This window comes from Macaca mulatta, chromosome 1 (assembly GCF_049350105.2).
Source record: "Macaca mulatta isolate MMU2019108-1 chromosome 1, T2T-MMU8v2.0, whole genome shotgun sequence".
Taxonomy (NCBI): domain Eukaryota; kingdom Metazoa; phylum Chordata; class Mammalia; order Primates; family Cercopithecidae; genus Macaca; species Macaca mulatta.
Window position 1 is genome coordinate 70341089 of NC_133406.1, and position 23607 is coordinate 70364695.

At 48.2% G+C, this 23607-nt stretch overlaps 2 protein-coding genes across 3 annotated transcripts; both read left to right on the forward strand.

Moving 5' to 3' along the window:
* Positions 1–186: 186 nt before the first annotated feature.
* Positions 187–12003, forward strand: ATF3 (activating transcription factor 3). 2 transcript variants are annotated; one of them, NM_001266010.1, is given in 4 exon segments: positions 187–259; positions 6243–6486; positions 9358–9465; positions 10584–11083. In NM_001266010.1, coding segments are annotated over 3 exon segments (546 nt in total). In that variant the 5' UTR covers positions 187–259; positions 6243–6246; the 3' UTR covers positions 10782–11083.
* Positions 12004–15466: 3463 nt separating this feature from the next.
* GARIN4 (golgi associated RAB2 interactor family member 4) lies at positions 15467–18265 on the forward strand. The gene has a single exon (XM_001107796.5). The coding sequence runs from the start codon at positions 16092–16094 to the stop codon at positions 17874–17876; it is 1785 nt and encodes a 594-aa protein (XP_001107796.3). The 5' UTR covers positions 15467–16091; the 3' UTR covers positions 17877–18265.
* The last annotated feature ends 5342 nt before the right edge of the window (positions 18266–23607 follow it).

Sequence of the window (23607 nt, forward strand, 5' to 3'; positions counted from 1 at the left end):
GCAACACGGAGTAAACGACCGCGCCGCCCGCCTGAGGGCTATAAAAGGGGTGATGCAACGCTCTCCAAGCCACAGTCGCACGCAGCCAGGCGCGCACTGCACAGCTCTCTTCTCTCGCCGCCGCCCGAGCGCACCCTTCAGCCCGCGCGCCGGCCGTGAGTCCTTGGTGCTCGCCCGCCGGCCAGACAAACAGCCCGCCCGACCCGGTCCCGACCCTGCCCGTCCTCCGGACCCTGGCCGCCCCGAGCGGAGCCTGGAGGTGAGCGCTGGAAGCCAAGGGAGTGAGCGCGACGAGGGCGGCTTGCCTTCATTCCCTTCGCGCCCCTCTAAGTAACCAGTCCGCCGACCCCTGACCCACCCCAGATCCGCGCCCCCAGTCTCCGGCTTGGAAATAACTCTGGCTTTAACTTCTTCTAAGCCACCGCTGCTCCTCGGCGCTTTGAAAAGTTTCCCGCAAAGCGAAAGAACTAACTTTCTCTTTTGACTTGGGGCGCGAAAGGTTCCTGGTGACGGAGGTCTGGCGTCCACTCTGCCGCCAGCCTGGAGCGCCGCTTCTCTCCGCAGACGGCGCTGGCTTGCGGGGCTGGGAGAGGGCGTGAGGTGGGTGGGCGGGTGCGCTGGGGTGTCCGAGGCTGCCCAGCTCGCCGTCCCGCTGCATCCCTCGCTTCGAGACACGGCACTGAGGGAGCCGATCCTTCCCGGGGTTGGCAGAGAGGCACGAAGGCGGGAGGCTTGCGGGAGGGCTGCCCCACGCGCGGAGAGGAATGAATGGGGAAGGGGCAGGAGGGCGGGCGGCGTCGCGTGCGCGGCCGCTGGGGGTCGCCCTGGGCACCCCGGAGCGCTGGCGGCAGGACCGTGAAGGCAACCCCGAGAAAAAGTTAGCTGGGATAAGTTTGGAAGTGGAGAGCGCTGGTGTCGCGCTGTCCCGGGGCGGACGACGGGAAGGGCTCCCGGCACCGGTTGGTGTCTGGAACCCGAGCCCGGGACTCCCACACACCTGGGACTCTCACTCTGGCTTTTCCTTCGGCCGGTCCGCGGGAGACCCACCGTGGCGGGGAAGCGAGGGTGTGGAGCCAGTTGTGCAGATATTTGAGAGAATGGCTTTGTGGTCTAGTGCCAGGACTCTGAGCGCTTACACTGCAATCGATGTCGTTGAGCCTCAGTATGCCGAGCCGGGAAATAGGGGCACATGGGCAGTACCGGCCCCCTCTGCGTGTTGGAGGGCACAATGCAGTGGTTGGACCAGATAACTGCTAAGGTCCTTTCTGTCTGGAGATTTTCAGATTCTAGGGTGGTGTAGTGGGAAGAAAAGGAGCCAGTGAGGGGACTTGAATGCTGTGGGTCTCTATCTAATGTCATTGACCGGTGTCCAGACAGTGGGGGAAAGGGGACTTTTCTGCAGGGCATCTTTTCCCTCACCAGTTTTCTTTCCACTGGATTCCTTCTCCTTCTGTGCTCCTCCTATCCCCATTTTTGTCTCTCATCTACTTCCTTTCCTCCTAAACATTTTCTTTTACCTAATTTCATTGCAGAGGTCACATATGCTTTCTTACAAATAAAATAGTTACTAAATCCTTGATGAAGCCAGAAAAAAAAAAAAAAAAAAGGAGAGCCAGAAAATCTGGATGTTCTCTCAATGTACCCCTTTCGTTGTAGGTGACAGTCACATCTTCTGTTCGAAGTTTCTGTCTCCACAATTTAAAGTGAAGGCAAAAAATTGGTATTACTGTCCCCGTTGTTTTGCAGTTAGCATTGGTTGTAGAATAATGCTACAACATACAGGCTCCTGCTTTGAGGATATCCTGGTCAAAGATGGGATGTGGTGAGGATTGCAGTTACTGTCAGAATTGTTTCAGAGACAGCAAAGAAGGCAGCACCCCACGCCCGCAGTGGGGCTAAGATACAGCACCCAGCATCTGTGGCAGTGCTGGGAGCCTTCTTTCTCTCTCTCTTCCTCCTTGCCCTTTAGCCATTATAGAATTCCTTTCTCTCCATGGCTCTTTTCTTCGATAGCCCCTCCCTATCTCAGTCCTGTCAAAGTCTCCTCTGTGGTTGGTACCAAGTGCCAGGACTCTTGACCCCTTATCTACCTGGCTAATGGCTCTGTTCTCTGGTTGCCTTGTTGGTTGATCCCTTGAGGTGGTGATACCTATTGGTGATGGAGCAAAATGAGCAGTTGGTGGGTGGTCAGCAGCTTGGCATGGGATGGGCCACTCACCAGCTTTATGACCTCAGGCAAGTCATTTTTACCTCCCTGGACCAGTGTACTCATTACAAAATGAAAATCTGACCTAGATGATTCTAATATTGAGAGGGTGTGATTTCCATTAGATAGAGTCCATGATTCCTTTCTTTTTAAAATTGGCTGGGCATGGGACAAGGCCAGTGGCTTCAAGTGTTACCCAGCCAGGGGAGGAGGAAGGACATAGTCAAGATGCCACAGAAGCTTTCCAAGGGAGAAATGGTTTTTAAGTGAGAATTGGTTTTCTTTCAAATATGTAATGGAGAAATGCTGGTGTCAGCAAATAGTGGGGTGACATCTACCTGGTCTGCGAAGAACTTGGGGTCAATCAGAGTACAAAAGAGGCTCTGAATGACCTGAATTTCTTGAAGGTTTTAGTTAATTCCTCACTAACAGGGCTTTGTTGAATTGATAACAACAGAATGAGTTTTTCCTGAAATGGAGAAGATGGAGTCACAGTAATAATGACTACCCAGTGTATATGTAAATCTCATATATCCTTCTTAACAGCCCTTTGGGGCAGGCAGTTTTGATCTCAAATTACAGAGGAAGAGAATGAGAGGCCCAGAAAGCCTAAGTGATTTGTTGGTGAGTGCTTAGTTTGTGATTGGCGCTGATAGGTTCAGAAACATTGTCTCTGGCCCTTGATGCCCAGCTTTGCACCTACAATCTTCAAGAGGTCTGGGAGGAAGACCAAGATATGAAGAGTTAGTGAAAGGCCAGTATTGGCTTCCTAGTAACATAAGATGGTTAGCGAGCAATGCTTAGTGGAAAGAGGATGAAAATTAAAAGTGAAAATTCAATGTAGCTGTAGCTACTAGGAAATAAAAATCTGGGAGCTGAATTTCCAGTTAAAGGAATACATGAGTAGTTTCACTTTCTTGAAAATGATGTAACTACCAATGATACAACATGATTTCTGATTGGAAATAATCAAGCAGAAACAAAATGCAAGTTCTTGGTAGCAAGTCTGAACAATTTTATGATCAGCATAGAAACTCTGATCTGAGGTCCCCAAACAATTTTTTTCAATGATCAGGATGTTTGAGGATCTCAACTTTCTGAAAAATTGTCTGATGATTTAACTTCATTTCCTTGTGGGGACACAGCCTGAGTCTAGGCTGAATCATAACTCAAGAGACTGAGTAAAAGAATAACTAGAAAGTATCCCAAGAAGTTAAGCTTTAGCCTAGTGCCAAGAAAACCCAGATATCTACAGATACATCTGTTTTACTTTCTGAAAGACTTCTAACATTTTTACAACCATTTCTGTCCCCAAGTAAGCCCACCCAATGCTTTCCATAAAAGCATTCCATACCACTGACGTTCTTCAGCTTCTTTCATTGGGACTGCTGACTTTACATAAGAAGAAGGGTCGGGATGGGAGTCACAAACAGCAGACCCCAAGCCCTGAGATCTCATTAATAAACCTAGTTGGGTGGCAAAATGGAACTACGCTCTACTGCAGTGAAATTCAAAGTACCATGTAGAAGGGAGCCATCCAGGCCTCCGAACAAAGACTAGCCCAGTGGTAGCTCTGAATGTCATCCCTGAATCACTGGGTTTTTAATAAAGTTGGAAAGGGCAGGGAAACATGAATGCATGGGAGAATCTTAAGCCTCTGGCTTTAGAAGTCTAGTTTCTCAGAGTTTATTGCCTGACAGTGACAAGTATCCTCCCAGCATCCTAAGATTATAGGATTAAACTGAGAGAAGAACTTCAGTTCTGACTCATTCTTTGGGAAAAGAATTACATACATAGCCTGGGTTTCTTTGACTAGTCAAGGGCAGCTTTCATTGGCCTGGAAGTCTTGCCTCCATTGGTGTATGTTAGATCTCTAGGGGGAGTTGAAGTCCAGGGTATTCTATTCAGAAGCCTTTGAGATCAAAGAGGGTGACCAGCCGCCCTCCCTCCTGGACCCCACAGAGCCTCTGTCAGAGAGCCAGCCCTGGGCTGGAGAGATCTCTGGGAGGCTTAGTAATCATGGAGCTCCTGGCCAAAGGAATGTTTTCCAGGGCATGTTCATGTATTAGTTCCTCAATTCCTCATAGGATATTATGGGAAAATAGGGTGATTGTTACAAGCCCTCTTTAACAGAGGAGAAGAAGCCACTGGGAGGTACAATGATAACACATGATGGAGTAAGTGGGCTTCAGATTTTCATCTTCTGACCCCAGTATGAGAATTTTGTGGATAAGAGACCTACTTGCTCACACTCCCAGAGGGCAGGTAGCAAGCAGCCTGGGTGTGCACCCTGACATAAAGATTAGCAGTTCATTAAACAGAGTTCAAGTTATCCCCAGGAATCTCTACTTAGCCTCGCCTCCATCACTTCATTTCCAGGCCTCCCACCTACCTTAAGGCCTGTCCCCCAAAAATTTGCTCTGGTTTTTTGTTTTGTTTGTGCAATATAACATAATACTGGTTTGTTTTTGTAATGTGTAATAATATTTGTTCATTTTTTGCAATGTACAAATTAAGGGCATGAATCCTGGAGCCAAACTAACTTAATTCCAAATCCTGATGCTGCCCCATATTAATTCTGTGACTTTGGACAAATGACTTAGTTTGTCTAAACCTCAGTTATCTCATCTATAAAAGGGGGCTAAATCCTAACTCACTGGGTTCTCATGAGGATTAAACGAGATAGTGCCCCTAAGGTTTCTGGTATGAAGGAGGCACTCCTTAAATGTTTGAGACTTGCCAGAGGGCTTCTTCGCTGTCTGGACTGTGCTAATGACCACAGATCCCTGGTGAGAGGAATGCCCAGACCACACTCATCCTACACTCATCCCTATACTCATTGCCCCTTGGAAACCAACTGCAGGGAGGAGGGGGAATGGCCACTGCTGGAGGGAGTACCCAAGACTTATGGGGGACTCTTCCAAATTGGGTCCGTGTAACTGTCACTATTTCTACTCTTTTTTTTCCTTTTGTCATCCTTTTGGGTTCACTGAGCTATAGAATAATAGAGAGAGATGAATTTAGCAACTACATCGCTGAAGCTTCTACCCCGGAAGTTGGGCCCAAGCAATGGGAATGAGAAAGGTAATCTTGGACTATGGGGGGCATTTGATTTGATGGCCCCATCCCCACTTCATTTATTCAGTTGGCCAGTGAGGCATGGCGAGTCAGGTGCTGGGCCAGGCTCTGGGTAAAGCAATGGTGTAGACTCAGTGCTGGCATTGGAGGAGCTCTCAGTCATTTACCAGACACAGACTGGGTCCTAGAGAGCTGAAGTGACTGGCTCAAGTCACTGCTCTTTAGTGCCAGAGCCAGCCCCCGGGTTCTCTGTCCCCACACCCAGCCTAAGTCTCTCCCTATACCACAGGTCTGAACAACTCCCACACAATACGGCACCTCACTTTTCTTTAAGGCCTTTTGCTTTGCCAACCTTAACCTTAAGAATCCAACTCCCCATCCCCTGCCAAAGTCTGGGGTGAAGAAACGCACCTGGCTACAGTTACCTTTCTCATTCCCACTGCTTGGGCCCAACTTCCGGGAGAGAAGCTTCAGAGATGTATTTGCTAAATTCAAGGATTCCCCACTTTTTGCTTTTACTTCCACTCACTGATAGTTTCAACTTGATGTCAAGCCTCTCTGCAAAAGAGGCTGAAAATGAGGTTACTCATGATTTTTTAAATGGCCTCACTGATTTTTAAAAAATGTTCTTCCTCTTTCAGGACTGTTTGAGGCCACATTTGCACATAGGCACACCAGCCAAAACTCATAGCTCTTGTGAATTCAGAGTAGCCTGAAACATCATCCCTAATAAACTTCAAATAAGCATTTTGTTCATGTCACTGAGCTGTGTGTATTTTAAGAACCTGTTTTACTTAAGATGAGGATGGCATGAAACGAAAACAAAACAGAAACCCAATGGCTTATGGGACTTTTCTCTGAGGGTGGAGTTCTGGTGTTGGAGGTCTGGTGGAGGAAAGGGACTTGATCCCATGCCCCAGAGCCCCTGAAACAGTTTGGGTTTCAATGTGTCTTTCAGCAAAATGATGCTTCAACACCCAGGCCAGGTCTCTGCCTCGGAAGTGAGTGCTTCTGCCATCGTCCCCTGCCTGTCCCCTCCTGGGTCACTGGTGTTTGAGGATTTTGCCAACCTGACGCCCTTTGTCAAGGAAGAGCTGAGGTTTGCCATCCAGAACAAGCACCTCTGCCACCGGATGTCCTCTGCGCTGGAGTCAGTCACGGTCAGCGACAGACCCCTTGGGGTGTCTGTCACAAAAGCCGAGGTGGGTTCTACCACAGGTGTTCATTCTTTTAGCACATGTTTTGCTCACAGCCACTGTGTGTTGGGCATGTTCTAGGCAGGGGGCTGTTGTTGAGAGTGAAACAAACGAAACCCCTGCCCTCAGGGAGCTTACCTTCTCCTGGGAGGAGACAGACAATACATAACATGTAAATACATTAAGAGATGAGTGCAAAGGAGAAAAAAGCAGGGAGTGAGGCAGAGAGAACAGGTAGGGGTGGGGTTGGTGGGTTTAAAAACTTTTCAGGCCAGGCATGGTGGCCCACGCCTGTAATCCCAGCATTTTGGGAGGCCAAAGTGGGATTATCAATTGAGTCCAGGAGTTTGAGACCAGCCTGGGCAACACAATGAGACCCAATCTCTATAAAAATATTAGCTGGGCAAGGTGGTACATGCCTGTAGTCTCATCCACTTGAGAGGCTGAGGTGGGAGGACCGCTTGAGCCCAGGAGGTTGAGGCTGCAATGAGCCATGATCACCTCACTGTAGTCCAGCCTGGGTGATGGAACAAGACTCATTTTGCTTTTAGAGACGGTGTTGCTCCATCACCCAGGCTGGGGTACAGTGGGGTGATCACAGCTCATTGTAGCCTCAATCTCCTGGGCTCAAGCCATCCTCCTGCTTCAGCCTCCCAAAACACTGGGATCACAAGCATGAGCCATTGCACCCAGCCGGGGTTGCTGTTTTAAATTAGGAAGTCAGGGAAGGATTCACTGAGAGTGGCTTTTGAGCAGAGGTCAAAAGGAAAGGAAGAAGGAAAGAGGAGAGGGAAGAAGTCATGTGGGTATCTGGTAAAAGAAATTCAGGGCACTGAGGTGGGAGTATTGGTGCCTGGTGGGCTGTGCAGTGGGACAGAGTATGGGGGTGGGAGATAAATAGGGGCTGGTCATATTGAGTCTTACAGACTATTGTTGTATAGATGTGGCCCTGTGCTCAGAGTGAGGTGGGAAACCACAGAAGGGTTTTGAGCAGAGAAGCAACAAGATTCAACACACACACACACACACACACACACACACACACACACACACACACACGTACATTTTTTTTGAGATAGAGTCTTGCTCTGGCACCCAGGCTGGAGTGCAGTGGCATGATCTTGGCTCACTGCAACCTCTGCCTCCCAGGTTTAAGCAATTCTCATGCCTCAGCCTCCCAAATAGCTGGGATTACAGGTGCCCGCCACATGTCTGGCTATTTTTTGTATTTTTTTAGTAGAGACGGGGTTTCTCCATATTGGCCAGGTTGGTCTTGAACTCCTGACCTCAGGTGATCCACCCGCCTCAGCCTCCCAAAGTGCTGGGATTACAGGCGTGAGCCACCATGCCCAGCCTTGATTTATATTTTTAAATGATCACCCTGGCTGTCATGTTGAGAATGGGCAGTAGGGGCAAGACAGAAGCTGAGTGCGCAGAAAGGAGACCATGGCAGGAATCCACGTGAGTGGGTGTGGCGGGGGGCTGCGTCAGGAGGGAGCAGTGCAGGTGCGGAGAAGTGGTTGGCTTTGGATCTGACTTGAAGGTAAAGCTGATTTGCTGATAGATTGGATGTGGGGTATGAGAGAAAGGGAAGACTCAAGGGTGACTGAGTTTTCTGGCCAGCACAGCTGTAAGAATGGAGCGTCCATTTGCTGCTGAGATTTGGGATTATAGGGGTTAGGGTGGTGGCAAGAGCAGGAGATCTGTCCTATTCTGCACCCCTGTGGAGATGTCAAGCAGGCAGTTGAATATGTGAGTCTGGAGTTCAGAGGAGAGTCTGGTCTAGAGATAATAGAGTTGGAAATTATCAGCATATAGATGGCACTTAAAAGCCATGAGTCAGGATGAGGCCACCTTCTGTGTCCAGTTGTTCTGAAGAAGCATGGAGTGTGGTGGTCCCTATTTGTATCACTACTAGGACCCAAGCACCCAGACAGTAGAGCAAGGACCAGGCAGCCTGCCCCACCCTTCCCTGTAGCAGTGTTCACAGCCTTGGGACCGGGTGTTGCTCCAAGTTCACTTCTGTCTTACACACTTGCACTGTTCCACACTTGGCAACCTTGCATAAGACCCCTGGAATAATAAACATGGTGAGAAGTCTGGGAGGCAGCTTCTGGTGATGTCATAGTGGCTTAAGGATGTCAGAACTGAGGTTCCACCATTTTATTGGCCTTTTCCTCGTGGTGGCAAGTGGAAGTGTTTCACGCTTACTAAACTGGCATGACTGCAGCCTTTGGGCAAGGAGTAGTGAGACTGACCTAAAAGATGGTCCTAGTTCACCACTTGCAGGTGGCACCCCAACATGGGCCGATTAATGCCACTTTGGTTGGGAATGGGCTTAGGTGCCTTCTCTGCAGGAGCATCATGGGCTTCTCCCAAATTTGGGAAGCTGGTGCTCTGATGCTCCAGGTGAAGTCAGAGGTGAATGGGGTTTGCCCTTGGGTCTTAAATCGAAGAAGAGGCCGGGAGAGGGTGGCTACGTGATGATCCTGAGGTCGTTCCTGGTTCCCAAAGAAAGGAGATGTTTACCAAACAGAATCTGTTTCAGCTTTAAATGATTACAGTTAGTACCAATAGTTATCAATTTGCATATTATCCTCATCTCAAAATCCAAATGCATTTTCAAAATTGGCTAACTTTTACTAATATATTGCTGGTATAATTTTAACTTTGATTTTTATTCTTCACTCACGTGTGTGTGTGTGTGTGTGTGTGTAGGGGTTTTCACACAAAAGTCTAGAGCTTTATTTTTTTGGGGTCCTTTAGCGCTAGCACTGGACCTTGTCTGCCAGCTTTTGCTGGCAGTAAAAAGCAGTGTATTTGAGATAGGTGGCATTTCTTACTACCCTTTAAATGTGTCCCTTTTGGATTTTATAGGTAGCCCCTGAAGAAGATGAAAGGAAAAAGAGGCGGCGAGAAAGAAATAAGATTGCAGCCGCCAAGTGCCGAAACAAGAAGAAGGAGAAGACGGAGTGCCTGCAGAAAGTAAGTGCCTTCTAGCCTTCCCCTTCCTCTCGCTCATGCCTATCCTCACCAGCTTCATGTGGCTGTCAGAAGAAGAGTTAGAAAACCCCTTACCTGGTTATAATTTCCCAAGAAGGGCCTTGTAGCTGGTAGCAGAAATGCCAGTTGCAGAATAAGGAGGTGGCAAAGCAGTAAACACAATGGATGTGACTGTGGATATATAAAAGCAGGTGTGTGAATTCATCTGACGCCTGACTCCCAGCAGCCTCGGCCAGTTCATACATGTCCATCAGCTTCCAGGCTGCAGGACATGCCAACCCAGTTAAAGAGGCTTCACTTGACTGTTTTCCTGAGAAAAGGAAGCTGCCAGCTCTCATTTGGCTCACTATGAATAGCCTTTAATTAATCTCTTCAAACAAGTAATTTCCTTAATCCACAAGCAGTGGTTACATTTGCTTGGCATTCTTGTCTGGTTCCTAACTCTACAGTCCTTCTCCCTGGCTTAGCCAGCAAGCTGAGCCCCTGGCTGTGTTCAGCCGGCCCGCCTTGAGAGAGATAGAGCTTTTGTGGGTAGGCAGGGTGGCCGGTGGTGCCCAGCAGTCTTTCCAGTGGTTGTGTCCCTCCTCCAAATGTGGTTAGGCCAGGGCAGAGTCTTAACCCAGGTCCCACAGATCCCCAAAGGGTTATGTTGATTGCTTCAGGGGATCAGTGAAAATTAGGGAATTTCGTGTGTTGCCATATACATTTTTTCTGAGGAGATGAGCTTCTCATTGAGATCTGTGACTCAGAATCGACTAAGCCTCCCTGAGTCTGGATTTCTCCCCAGCTCCCAAGGCCCTTTTGGGTTCCAGAAGACCTGCATATGGGCTGTTGACTCATGCAAATGAGGTATCTGAACTATTGGTTCCTCTGCAGCTTCAGTATTAGTAGAGTCACAGGCCGCCTCTGTGGCATCACCAGGGCTTCTCTGAAGAAGAGGGTCTGCATTTTCCTAAACCTAGTGCTGCTCTCCCATCTCCCATCTTCCTCTCCCAGCTTGATGGGCCCCAGGGTGTCCCAGGTGCACCCCTGCATCCAGGCAGCAGTCCAGGCCACTCCCTCCTCACTGGCCCTTGATGCCTCTGTTGCTTGTCCCCCAGGAGTCAGAGAAGCTGGAAAGTGTGAATGCTGAACTGAAGGCTCAGATTGAGGAACTCAAGAATGAGAAGCAGCATTTGATATACATGCTCAACCTTCATCGGCCCACGTGTATTGTCCGGGCTCAGAATGGGAGGACTCCAGAAGATGAGAGAAACCTCTTTATCCAACAGATAAAAGAAGGAACATTGCAGAGCTAAGCAGCCGTGGTATGGGGGCAGTTGGGGAGTCCTCACTGAATCCTCATTTTATACCCAAAACCCTGAAGCCATTGAAGAGCTGTCTTCCTGTGTACCTCTAGGATCCCAGCAGCAGAGAACCAACAAGGCGGGAGGTCCTGAAATGACTCAGTGGGCCCTTCCCATTCTGCCCCAGAGTGGGTCTCGGACCAGGGCAAGTGCATCCTTGCCTCAACTCCAGGATTTAGGCCTTACCACACTGGCCATTCTTATGTTCCAGATGGCCCCCAGCTAGCGTCCTGCCGGCCTTTCATCTGGATTCTACAAAAACCAGGATGCCCACCCTTAGGATTCATGCAGAAGTGTCTGTACCTTGGGTGGGAGGGATGGGGCCATCTCCTTCACCGTGGCTACCATTGTCACTCGTAGGGGATGTGGAGTGAGAACAGCATTTAGTGAAGTTGTGCAATGGCCAGGGTTGTGCTTTCTAGCAAATATGCTGTTATGTCCAGAAATTCTGTGTGCGAGAAAACTAGGCAATGTGCTCTTTTGATGTTTGTGTCACACAACACTGATGTGACTTTTATATGCTTTTTCTCAGATCTGGTTTCTAAGAGTTTTGGGGGGGTGCGGGGCTGTCACCACGTGCAGTATCTCAAGATATTCAGGTGGCCAGAAGAGCTTGTCAGCCCCTGGAGAACAGAATTCTCCCAGTGTTAACACAAAATCCATGGACAGCATGATGGCAGGTCCTCTGTTGCAAACTCAGTTCCAAAGTCACAGGAAGAAAGCAGAAAGTTCAACTTCCAAAGGGTTAGGACTCTCCACTCAATGACTTAGGTCAGGAGTTGTGTCTAGGCTGGAAAAGCCAAAGAATATTCCATTTTCCTTTCCTTGTGGTTAAAAACCACAGTCAGTGGAGACATATTTGGAAACCCCAGTCAGTGGAGCCTAGGTGGTGCCCAGGCTTCAGCATTATTGGATGTCGATAGTATTGTTTTTGTCATGTAGCTGTTTTAAGAAATCTGGCCCAGGGCGTTTGCAGCTGTGAGAAGTCACTCACACTGGCCACAAGGATGCTGGCTACTGTCTGTTAAAATTCTGATGTTTCTGTGAAATTCTCAGAGTGTTTAATTGTACTCAATAGTATCATTACAATTTTCTGTAAGAGAAAATATTACTTATTTATCCTAGTATTCCTAACCTGACAGAATAATAAATATTGGAACCAAGACATGGTAAACACGTGTTGTGTTGGTTTCTGTTCATTTAAATCTGTTGGTTGTTGAGATCTAGCCATTCCCTGCCTTTCCCTCCCCATTATGGGGGTTGCCTAGCTTTAAACTTCTCCAGATGTCATCCTTTGCTCTTTGGGGCATCACTAGATGGGATAGTTGACTTTCAGTCCTGTTCCTCAGTCTCGGGCACCTTATGCTCAATTTCTCATTGACAAACCCTGAAACACGGCACCAAACATATCCTTTAGATCAACAGTTTGGTGTTTAGAATTTTGATATAAAATCTGAATTGCTAGATACCTTAATTATTTTCTCAGAATGTACAAACACCTGAAACATACACCTACTGTTCAGCTTGAACCTTTGACCCCTAACATTCTGCCACAGAACTCCTCTCAGAGAGTTACTCACTTGAGTTACATCTGTTATGTCTAAATGTGTGTCTCATTGTTGGCAAATACATATCAGAAAAGAATGGGAAGGGGTACTGGAGGAAGAAAGAGAGAACCGTTTTAGACAGCATGGGTGTGATAATTCAAAGAAAGATATTCCACTGAATTTCCTGGAATTTCCAGGGCATATGATTCCTTAGGCCTGCAAGAGAGCCAGGCCCCATTGCTTTTTGTGCTTCTCTATAACGTTCACAGGCTAGACATAAAAACTGGCCACTTGCCACTGGTGCCATTCTTCAGAGAGTCACTGTCTTCATTAAATGTCAGATTCATTCGTGCGAATTCTGTGCCTACTTCTTTGACCTCATGTATGGTTCCTTTAAATGATCACTTATGACACAGGTGTCTTCATTTTACTCTCTTAATCGCACATCAGGGGTCTTTCCTAGTCTGTCAAGAGCCATCTGATGTTAATACCATTCACCACTTCTTTCAGGAGATAATCTATGTTCCTTTTCTTGGTGGAGGGGAAAACGTCCCTTGCATTTACCTTCTAGTTATGGGTAGAGGCACCAGCCACCAGCCATTATAAAACACAAGACAATTTGTAAGCTGCCATGGACAACAATGGATTAGAGAGGAAGGAAGTTGGGGGTGGATGGTGGCTGTGGCAAGAAAACTTGATGTGTATAGTAAGTGTAAATGAAGTTCTGTCACAAATGCATTAAAAATTGTTTTATGTAGCCAAGGTTATGTTTTGATACTTTAATTTTAAAAAGGATGATGACTATGCATTTACCATCAAGTTATTTCGTTTCTTTTGTTTCACATTTAGAGGAAAGGGAAGGTGGGGGGATCTGAGAGAATAAGCTTAGATGGGGCCACCACCATTGTCAAGCACCCGGTTTGACAGTGTCTTTGCACCGAGCTGTCTCCTGTTGGTAGTGGTGATGTCACACTGCCAGGGTGTGGAAAGCCACCCTCCCTTCCCTCTCTTGCCTTCCACCTGCCCCCCTGGCTTTCCCTGAGAGCTGGCCTGATACCTCTTTCAGAGTCAAGAGCTTTTAAAGGGTTCTGGCCCAGGGCAGGAGTTCTGGAATGGAATCTTTCCACTTTCTGTTAACTGAAATACTATTTTCCATCCGTATCCTAATTTCTCCCCAGGGGCTTTGAATAAACCTTCAACACGCCAACCCATGTCAAGCTTTCTCCTCTCTTCCCTGTCCCATAACCTCTGGTTGGGTTCATGTACTGTTTCTTTGTGGAGTGAACAGTGTTTCCAATTAGAATCTGCCTGAAATGAGGCCACATTTGCCCACTGAGCATCCTGTGTTCTTATGGTGGCTCTCACTCCAGAAGATTTTAACATGGTCTCATCAAACACTGCTTTCAGGAAGGAATTTACACTTAAAAGGACTGTTGAGGACTAATGCTAACAGAAGCTAACATTTATTGAGTAGGACAATACACTAAACACTTCACATGTATTATCTCATTTAATCCTCACAACAACTGCTATCCCCATTTTACAGATAAGGGAGTGGAGAGATCAGTAACTTGCTCGAGGTCTCACAGTGGATCTTTCCAAAGCTGAAGCCTATGCTTTTTTTCAACCGCAATGGTTTCAAACAAGAGTATATACATTTGTGAGTGTGTGTGTAGGGGGTAAAATATACAAAAAAATTGCCATTGTAACTATTTTGAAGTGTACAATTCAGTGACATTAAGTACATTCACAATGCTGTGTAACCACTACTATCTAGTTTCAGAACTTTTTCATTGTCCCCAAAGGAAATCCTGTACCCATTAAGGAGTCACTCTTCATTCCCCTTCCTTCCAGCCTCTGGCAACCACTAATCTATCTTCTGTTTCTATGGACTTGCCTGTGCTGGATATTTTATGTAAATAGAATCATACAATATGTGGCCTTTCAAACAATATGGCTGGCTTCTTTCACTTAGCATAATGTTTTCAAGTGTCAGCCTAGTGTATTATGTAATAGTGCCTTATTTCTCTTTATGGCTGAATGGTATTCTGTTATATGGATACTCTACATTTCGTTTATCCATCAGTCGATAGACAGGTGTGTGTATGTTAAGAAAGAGCTAGCCTTTATCTTCAAGGACTAAATCTCTAAGGTAGGATTTCGGGCCTATCAAGCTGGGAGAAAAGACAGTTGGAAGCAGGGGCTCCTTCTCAGAACTTCCAGGGAACAGCTTGGAAATAACTTATTCCTGGGCTAGCTCTGTGGGCACGGCAAGGCAGGAGGTATAGTGGCACCTGTTCCCCATGGGTGTAAATGGCTTCCAAACTACTTCTGCATGGTAGAGAGGTGAGTAGAGGAGGGCCTTTGGTAAGCTCCCGGAATGTAAGCTCACAATTTCCATCCTACCCTCTTCTCCTGGCATTTCACAGGGTAGGGGGTAAGAAGAGGCATGGGGCAAACACTGGGGGCCTTGAGAAAATATCTGGGCTCCCTGACACAGGATGTTGGTATAAACATGATGGAGGGGAGGAATAGAGGTGGCCCCCCGGATAATTTAATCCCCAACTCAGCGCAGCCCCTTCCTGAAGTGGTTGTCCTGGATTCTCCATAACATGCACACACACACACACACACAGAGAATTAATTATGCAACTTATTTGGCTTGCCCAAGCTTTTTTTGTAAGTTCTGTAGTGGTTCAGAAGGAAGACATTAAAAGCAGCAACACTTGTATTCAAATAATGCCTCCACTGCCTACAAGTTCTACGAATGTAGGTAAGTTACACAACTTCAGTGTTTTTACCTGTAAGATGAGAAGAGTTGCACTAGTATCAAACTGGAATGGAGTTTGATACATAGTATGGCACCTAGGAGAAGCAATCTCTCATGTTATTATTAAAGGTTGAGGTTATTACTAAAGTTTTCCGTTGTCAGCATGAACTGAGATCTTTATGGAAGAGTGGGCTAAGAACCAAGACTGCCAATTCTAGGTTAGAAAAAATTTTAAACCATGTACTCAGATGGTTCAAATTTATCCCATTATCTTGCATTCCTATAGACCCTGTCTAGTTACTGAATCTTTTGAATTGGGAGTGAGGAAAGGGAAGCAACCACACAACATTTTCTCATTTGAAAAAATTTTATTTTGGCACCCACTTGAGTACCTGGTAGGGTGGGGCTGTCCTCTATGGGGGCAAAGGAGTATTAGTGAGGGGATCATGGCCCTGGCCTGGGGGATGACAACAAAGGGCTATGTGACAGCAACAGGTCACAAAGGGAAGCAGAAGATAAATATGGCCGCAAAGGGGGTTTAGGCAGAGAGGGTGATCACTTACTGTCACTAGGACTACAGTTTGTAGACTCTCAGGGAGAGAGACTACAAACTGTAGTTAAAAAAATCAGAGGTGGAGGTCAGGGGGTTAGAGCCAGAAGAAAACCTCTCTGGAGCCCACCCTGCATCTCTACATCTTGGAAGAGTCTGCAGTTCAGGCACCCCACAGAACCCCCATAGCAATCATCTGTACTCCCACCCCCACCCCGGCCTCTGGGAGGCTCTCAGGCAACAGCAGGGGCCTGTGGGGTGGGGTGGGATTGAGAAACAAGCTGCAGAGCCATCTTTGTGACCCAGGAGCACCACTGGTCCCTCATCTGCCACCGAGGCCAAGGAAGACCCAGAGACCTGCCTCACCAGCCCTGCCATCGTGCTGAAAGACAGCCATGAATGGTGATTCTCTGCTGCCGTATTATACGGCCCAGAGTGGCTCCAGCATGAGCATGTTCAACACCACCATGGGGAGACTGCAGCGACAACTGTACAAGGGGGAGTATGATATATTCAAATATGCACCGATATTTGAGAGCGACTTTATCCAGATCACCAAAAGGGGAGAAGTGATTGATGTGCACAACCGTGTCCGTATGGTGACCATGGGCATTGCACGAACCAGCCCCATCCTCCCACTCCCAGATGTCATGCTGCTGGCACGACCAGCCACCGGCTACGAAGAGTATGCTGGACACGGCCAGGCCACCAAGAGAAAAAAACGCAAGGCAGCCAAGAACTTAGAGCTCACCAGGCTCCTCCCCCTGAAGTTTGTACGGATCTCTGTTCACAACCATGAGAAACAACAGCTGCGCCTGAAGTTTGCCACTGGCAGATCTTGCTATCTGCAGTTGTGTCCTGCTCTCAATACACGGGATGACCTCTTTGCTTATTGGGAAAAACTAATTTACCTCTTGCGGCCACCTATGGAGAGTAACAGCAGTACCTGTGGCATTCCAGCTGAAGACATGATGTGGATGCCTGTGTTCCAGGAAGACAGGAGGAGCCTAGAAGCCGTGGATCTTCAAGGAAAGGGGGATCAGGACCAGGTCAGCATCCGGAGCCTCCACATGGTCTCTGAGGTATGTGGGGCCACCTCTGCTGCTTATGCTGGAGGGGAGGGACTCCAACATGACTTTCACAAACCCACTAATGTGCTCAATGTATCCATCCCCAAAACATCTACGGAGCTTGCTGAGGAGCCAGCAACAGGGGTGACTAAAGAGGCAGCAGCAGCAGGGGCAGCTGCAGGGGCAGCAACAGGCACCGTAGCAGGTGCCTTGAGTGTGGCAGCAGCCAATTCTGCCCCTGGACAAGTGAGCGTAGCCATAGCTGGGGTGGCCACCATAGGTGCAGGAGGAAGCAAAAGCAACATGGCCATTGCAGGCACTGCCAGCATGGCTCCAAACAGCACAAAGGTGGCCGTGGCAGGGGCTGCAGGCAAGTCCTCAGAGCATGTTTCCAGCACGTCCATGAGCCTTTCCCGAGAGGGCAGCATGAGCCTGGCCATTGCAGGAGTAGAACTGACCAGCAGGACTGCTGCAGAAACAGACATGGATGCAGCAGCGGGACTTCCTGTCTCCACCCGGCAGAGCAAGAGCAGCCTGAGTGGACAGCATGGAAGGGAGCGAACCCAGGCCAGTGCTGAAGCTTGCAAGGAGGGGAGGGAAAGAAGGGAAAAGGACAAGGCTCTTGGAAGGAGTTCCCGTCGCCGCAGGACAGGTGAAAGCCGCCACAAAACAAGGGGGGACAAGATTGCCCGAAAGTCTTCCAGCAGGTCCTCATTCAGCCACAGAGCCAGTAGAGATGACAAAAAGGAGAAAAGCTGTAGCAGCCCAGGGAGCAGCAGGCACGGGGAATCGCATAAAGGTGTCAGCCACACGCCCATCTCAAAGGAGTCCAGGACCTCTCACAAATCTGGGAGGAGTTTATCGACCACCAGCTCCGGATCCAGCAAGAGACTTGGCAGGATCAGCTCTTTCCTGAGGAACGTCAGAGCCAACCTTACTACAAAAGCAGTGGGCACACCACATGGCAGAGATGTGGACATCATGGCTAAGACGGTGGAGAGGAGCACCAACGTGGCCAATGCCGAGACAGCAGAAGGTGGCCAGGGGCTGGAGATGGTTGGTTCTATGACACCGGACATCATGGAGACAATGACTTTTGAAACCCATTAAATAAGACCCAGAGATGGAAGCTGTAAAGGAGCCCAGAGCTCATAGAAGTGTCCCTGGAGAGCCTATTCCAGCATTCTTTACTGCCATTTAAATAAAGAACCATACATCTGAGAGTGGCTTGCTGGCTGAATTTTTGTGTCCCACAGCCCAGCAGTGACCTCACAGTGGATTCTGTGATGTCAACTGTGCTGCAGCCTGAGACCCCAGGATCCAGTCAAGGGGAGCCCCACCTCACACCCATGCTCAGCAGAGCCTAGATGAGTGCTCCAGCCTTCCTCAACCTCTTCCTCGCTTTGGTTCGCCAGGACTATGGCTGAAAGTCTGGTTGGGAGCTTGGAAGCTCTACCTCCACCATCTCCCCATCCTTTTTATAAACTTGTCCCCCGAGCCCTGGAAGATACAAAGACAAAGCAAGAACAGAACTCTCACCCCCTTGCACTATTCAGCGGAGGGAGTAAGGGAGCAGCAGCATGTGTTGGCAACCAGAGCAGGGAGGAACATTGTCTAGACTTAGCAATTCCACTCCTAATTATACTCCCAAGAAACACATATGTTCCAGGAGACAGTCACGAGAATGTTTATAGCAAAATAATACTGGAAAGTGCCTAAATTTCTGACAACAGAATTGAGAGGGGTATATGCAGTGACAAAAAATGACAGCTACATATATTATATGCATAGATACGTTTTGCTCTTTCAAAAACTTTAAAAAGCAAATTGCAGAATAAGATAAAATTCTACCTATAGGACAGTTCAAAAACAAGATCAAATACAAATAATATGTTACATATGTGATACGTGTTTGGTAAAACAAAACAAAGGGAGTGGGAAAAAATTCAGGACAGTGGCTTTCTCTGGGGTGGGAAGGCAAGAGATTGGATCAGGGAGGTGAACACAGTCTTTCAGTGGCATTGGGAATTGTTTTAGATCTTAAGCAAGGAGGTAGGTACAAGGATGTTTATTATTTTGTTGGGTTTTGCATTTCAATATTGAGTTTTGCATGTTAATACCTCTGGAATCAGAATGGTCCTACAATCACCGTGGCAGTTCTGATGAAGTTATTGCTCCAGACATATATTCGCCAATTCCTTCTCCTTAATGCTTTCATTTTTACGCAGGCACAAACGTGATCTAAGTCTGAAAGGCCCATTTGGTTAAGATTCAGATGTGAATGACATTATTACAAAAAGCCTTGGGAAAGAAAGAATGATATCCCTATTTTACAGAAGAGGACACTGAGGCTCAAGAGGGTAACTTGCTCCTGTCACACAGGGACCTTTGCAGATCTACCAGCCCACTTCTTTATGCAAAGACCTGCCTGAGACATGGGAAGGAAGCAAAACCAGCAAATCCAAGGAGAATCGGGCAACACAAGAACCTGAGACTTACCAAGTTCCTACCACCATGGTCTAAACTTTATAGAGATGAGCACCAAAATTCCTGGATTGAGAGGAGGGAATGTGGGGGCAGGGGAGATGCCTGGTGGTGAGCTGCTGTGAGTTGGCTTTGGAACTTCAGTGAGCTCAGAGTCCTTAGTTGGCCTTATCTCAAGAGTGTCCAGACCACCCTTAAGCCATGTCTGGCTCCCAGGCTTCGCTCCCCAGCCTCTGCCTCAGCTAGAAACAGACCTCCCTCCTGGAATTCCAGGCTTTGCTCCCCACAAGGGACCGCTTCTGATGGGGGCTGTATCTCTTTGCAGCCCAGTCCTCACCCAGCTGCTAATAAAACACTTAAAAGCCAGGCCCAGAATGGTTTCTCCATACCAGATCTTCAGAAAATTTCTTCTGCTGGGATTCCAAAAGCAATTAAACCACACATGAGGTGGTTACCAGTTAGGTCACAGCATCCTTGCTACTTGGACCTCCATAGTTAATTCCTAAAGCTACTTTTGAGAAAAGTCACACACTTCATTATCAAGGTAAGGAGAGGTCTCTTCTGTCCATAGAGGGAATTGTAGGCATGAATCTATGAAAGAAAGGGGGTTGAAAAAGAAAGAAGGCCCAAGACTTACACGCAGCCACCATTTCCTTCTGCAAAACAAGGCTCCTGACCCCAAGATGAGGAATTAGTGGAGTGAGTCAAGTTATTCTTAACAAAGGGGAGAACATGCCAAAGATTAGACATGAATTGGCTCTGTGAGGAAAACAACCTCAGAATCATTAACCCAGAACTCTAGAGAAGATTGGGGGGCCTGCAGGGAGATGAATTAATGGTTTACTCTCGACCAGCTTTTCCCTTGACCCAAGTGGGGAAATTACAAAAAGATCACATCGCATTCCTTTAATCTTCTGATTTCCACACAGGCAACTGTAGGTAAACACTGGTCTGGAAGACAAAAATGCAATACAAACATTTGTACAGCCCTTAGCAGTTTATAACACCCTTGAATTACGTGTTCTCTTCTGATTCTCACATCTCTCCATTTTGCAGATCAGGTTGTCTAAAGGACTTGCTCAAGGTGGGAGGTGATGGGGCAGAGGGAACAACTCCAGTGCAACAGCTTTTGGGCACCACCGACGTGTGCTGGCCACGGGTCCCACATGGAGGTACAGAGCCGGTGGAGGACACAGGACAGGCATATGTGTGAGTAATTATTGCAACTCTGAGTGACGGATACAATGACAGATGCATGTTTAGGGAACAGGATTTGTTCAGAGGAGGGATTTTGGGACACGAGTCAGGAAAGGCTTCACAGAGGAAGTGGCAGTTTTGAAGGATAAGTAGGGCTGTGTGCCAGGTGAAGAAAGAATGGGGAGCAAGGGTAAAGGTAGAGGAGGTGTGGAGTGAGGGGTGGAGAGAGGGAATTAGGCCACGGAGGAAAATGTGTGCAAAGTACAAAGACTTGAAACATCACAATGTATTGGGGTGATTGTTGGGTAGAGGACCAGGGGAGAGGAGGGACACAGGGCAGGAAAATCAAGTAGCCAGATCTTGGGGCCGTGGGGTGCTGTGTGGATGTCCAGCCTTTAGGAGCCACTGGAGGCTGATGTCTGATGGCAGTGAGGGCTGTCTGGCTCCAGGGTGGAGACTTGATGGGCAAGGGGCTTCCTGGAGCCTGGGACCCTTCAGAAAGCCATTGCACTAATCCTGGCCAGAGATGGGAGGCCCTGAACCTAGCTGGCTGTTAGGAGACCGGGGGAGAGGGTCAAGAGGTGTTGAAAAGATGAAACAGAACAATTGGCTTTTCCATGCCCTGAAAGACAGAGCACACATGGGTTAGGCCTGACACTCTCCTAAAGGAGGCAGAACTGACAAAAGTGGAGACACCTTCCCTCTACCATGACTGTTGTTCTGTAAAGGGGGCGGCAAGCAGAGGAGCTCATGGCAAGCAAGGAGGAAGATGTTAAGGTGTGAGAAAACAGCTTCTAGACCCATGAGGGGCAAAACACAAGGATAAGGCAGCCGGGTGGGGCTGCGGGGCTTCAGCTCTAGAGACCTCTGAGAGTAGAGGAGGTCTCTACTCTCTACTCCTTCCTTTCTCATCTGCTGGGAGCTGGGTCAGATGCTCTCCCATTGAGCTCTTCTCCGCGGAGCATGAGTCGCCCAGTAGAGCCTCTGGTGGCCATGTGCTGTTACTGCAGGTCAGGGCTAGAAGGAGGGGAGCCAGGACTGAGGCTAAGACACAGTCACCCTTCCCCTTTTTCACACCACTATCAGCCTGGTGCTGATTCACTTGTAATCAGCTCAATCCCTCAGCTGGCGGCCACCCCTGAGCAGGCAGCGGGAGAGCTGCGAGCTGGTAAAGATGAGTCTCATCCAGGCAGTGTGGCTCTAGTCTCCTGGCAGTGAGGTGACAGAGCGTGGAATGGCCGCAAGACAGGTCCCCCGAGAGGCTGGGCTCCCATCAAGGGGACAATGAGTGACTGCCAAGAGTCGGGGTGGGGTGGAGTTAGTGTCGGGGTCCCTCTGCAGGCTGGTGGTCATTTGAGAAACACTTGTTGAGCACCTATGATGGGCCAAGATGGGAAATCAGGCACTGTGAAGATGCTGCCATACACAGCAGTAACACAAACCCAAGTAGGGATGGCTCTCGGGCAGCACGCAGAAGGAGGCTTTGCTGAGAGGGGAGGTCTGAGCGGAAACAGCAGGCTGAGCACTCCTGGAAGAGGCTATGGCATGACAGGGAAAGAGAAGGGCTTGGGCGACATGGGTCTGTTCACAGATGGCAGACAAGCTCAGCGTGCCTGGGCGCAATGTGTGATGTGCTGGAGGAGAGCCGGCGGTGGGGGGTGAGCAGTGGGAAGAAGCATGAGAGTGTGAGGAAAATTAGGCTGGAAGGAGGATGAGCTCTGGAAGGGAGGTGGAACTGACTAAAGCAGAGCGCCTTCCCCCTGCAGGGACTGTTGGTTGTAAAGGGGACAGCAAGAAGAGAGGAGGCTCACGGGAAAGCAAGGAGGAGCGTATGGCTTTCCAGGTCTCCATTCCCTAATGCTGCATAACTCCCCTGAGTCCTGGGATTTTTCACTACCCAAATGGGAGCTATAGTGCAGGGGTGAGGGGTGTGCACAGCTGGGCTCTTCGAGAACAAAAGGTCAAAGGAAGCCCAGACTCTTCCCCTTTGCCAGTTTAGAGAACCTGAAATGTGTCATGAAGGCCCATGTCTTCCCCACACTCTCTAATGGGAGCTTTCCCACAGATGTGCCAATGTATTGATCTCTCTTCCCGGGGGCGGCTGAAGGATGAGGCCAGTCAGCATTGACCGCAAGGAGCCCCACTGGTACGCCAGTGTGCCATTCCAACGTTGTCATTTTCTGCGTATGCCATGGTCTGCAAAGGGTTGGGAAGCATCTTCCTAGACATGCACACAACACAGTGTGTGTGAACTATGAGCGCAGAAGCCAGGAGCAGCTGAGAGGCACCTTCCTTAAAGAGCTGGCCTGTTCCTCACAGCATCAGTTGATGCCAATCTTGTCACCCCTGTTTTCTCTTCCCACTGACATCGGCATAGCCCCAGAACCCTGTCTTAAAGCAATTTATACTGGTTCAAGAAGAGATGAGAAAAATGTGGACAAATATAGTATATTTTTCATAAAACTTTTCATAAAGTTAAATATATTTTTTAAAGACCTGTTCTGGCCGGGCATGGTAGCTCATGTTTGTAATCCCAGCACTTTGGGAGGCTAAGGCAAGTGGATCACCTGAGGTCAGGAGTTCAAGACCAGCCTGGCCAACATGGTGAAATCCTGTCTCTACTGAAAATACAAAAATTAACTGGTCTGGTGGTGCACACCTGTAATCCCAGCTACTCAGGAGGCTGAGGCAGGAGAATCGCCTGAATTTGGGAGGCAGAGGTTGCAGTGAGCCGAAATCCCGCCACTGCACTCCAGCCTGGGCAACAGAACAAGACTCTGTCTCAAAACAAAACAAAACCAAACAAAACAACCTGTCCTTTCCTTTGAGACTATGTCCTTCCTCCTGTATCTTACTGTTTTATTTTGAAGTATGACACACATGCAGAGCAGTGCACAGGTCAGAAGCATACCACTCAATGGTATTTCACAATGTAAGCAACCCCAGGCAGTTAGCACCCGGATAAAGAAACAAAACATCATGGCACACCCTCAGTAACCATCTCATGATCTCTTTCAGTCACTACTCCTAGGGGTAACCACTATCCTAACTTCTAACACCATAAATTAATGTTGCTTCCTTTTCCCACTACATATAAATGGAATCACATAATAATGTACTTTTTTGACTGTGGTTTCTCTCACCATCATGTTTATGAGAT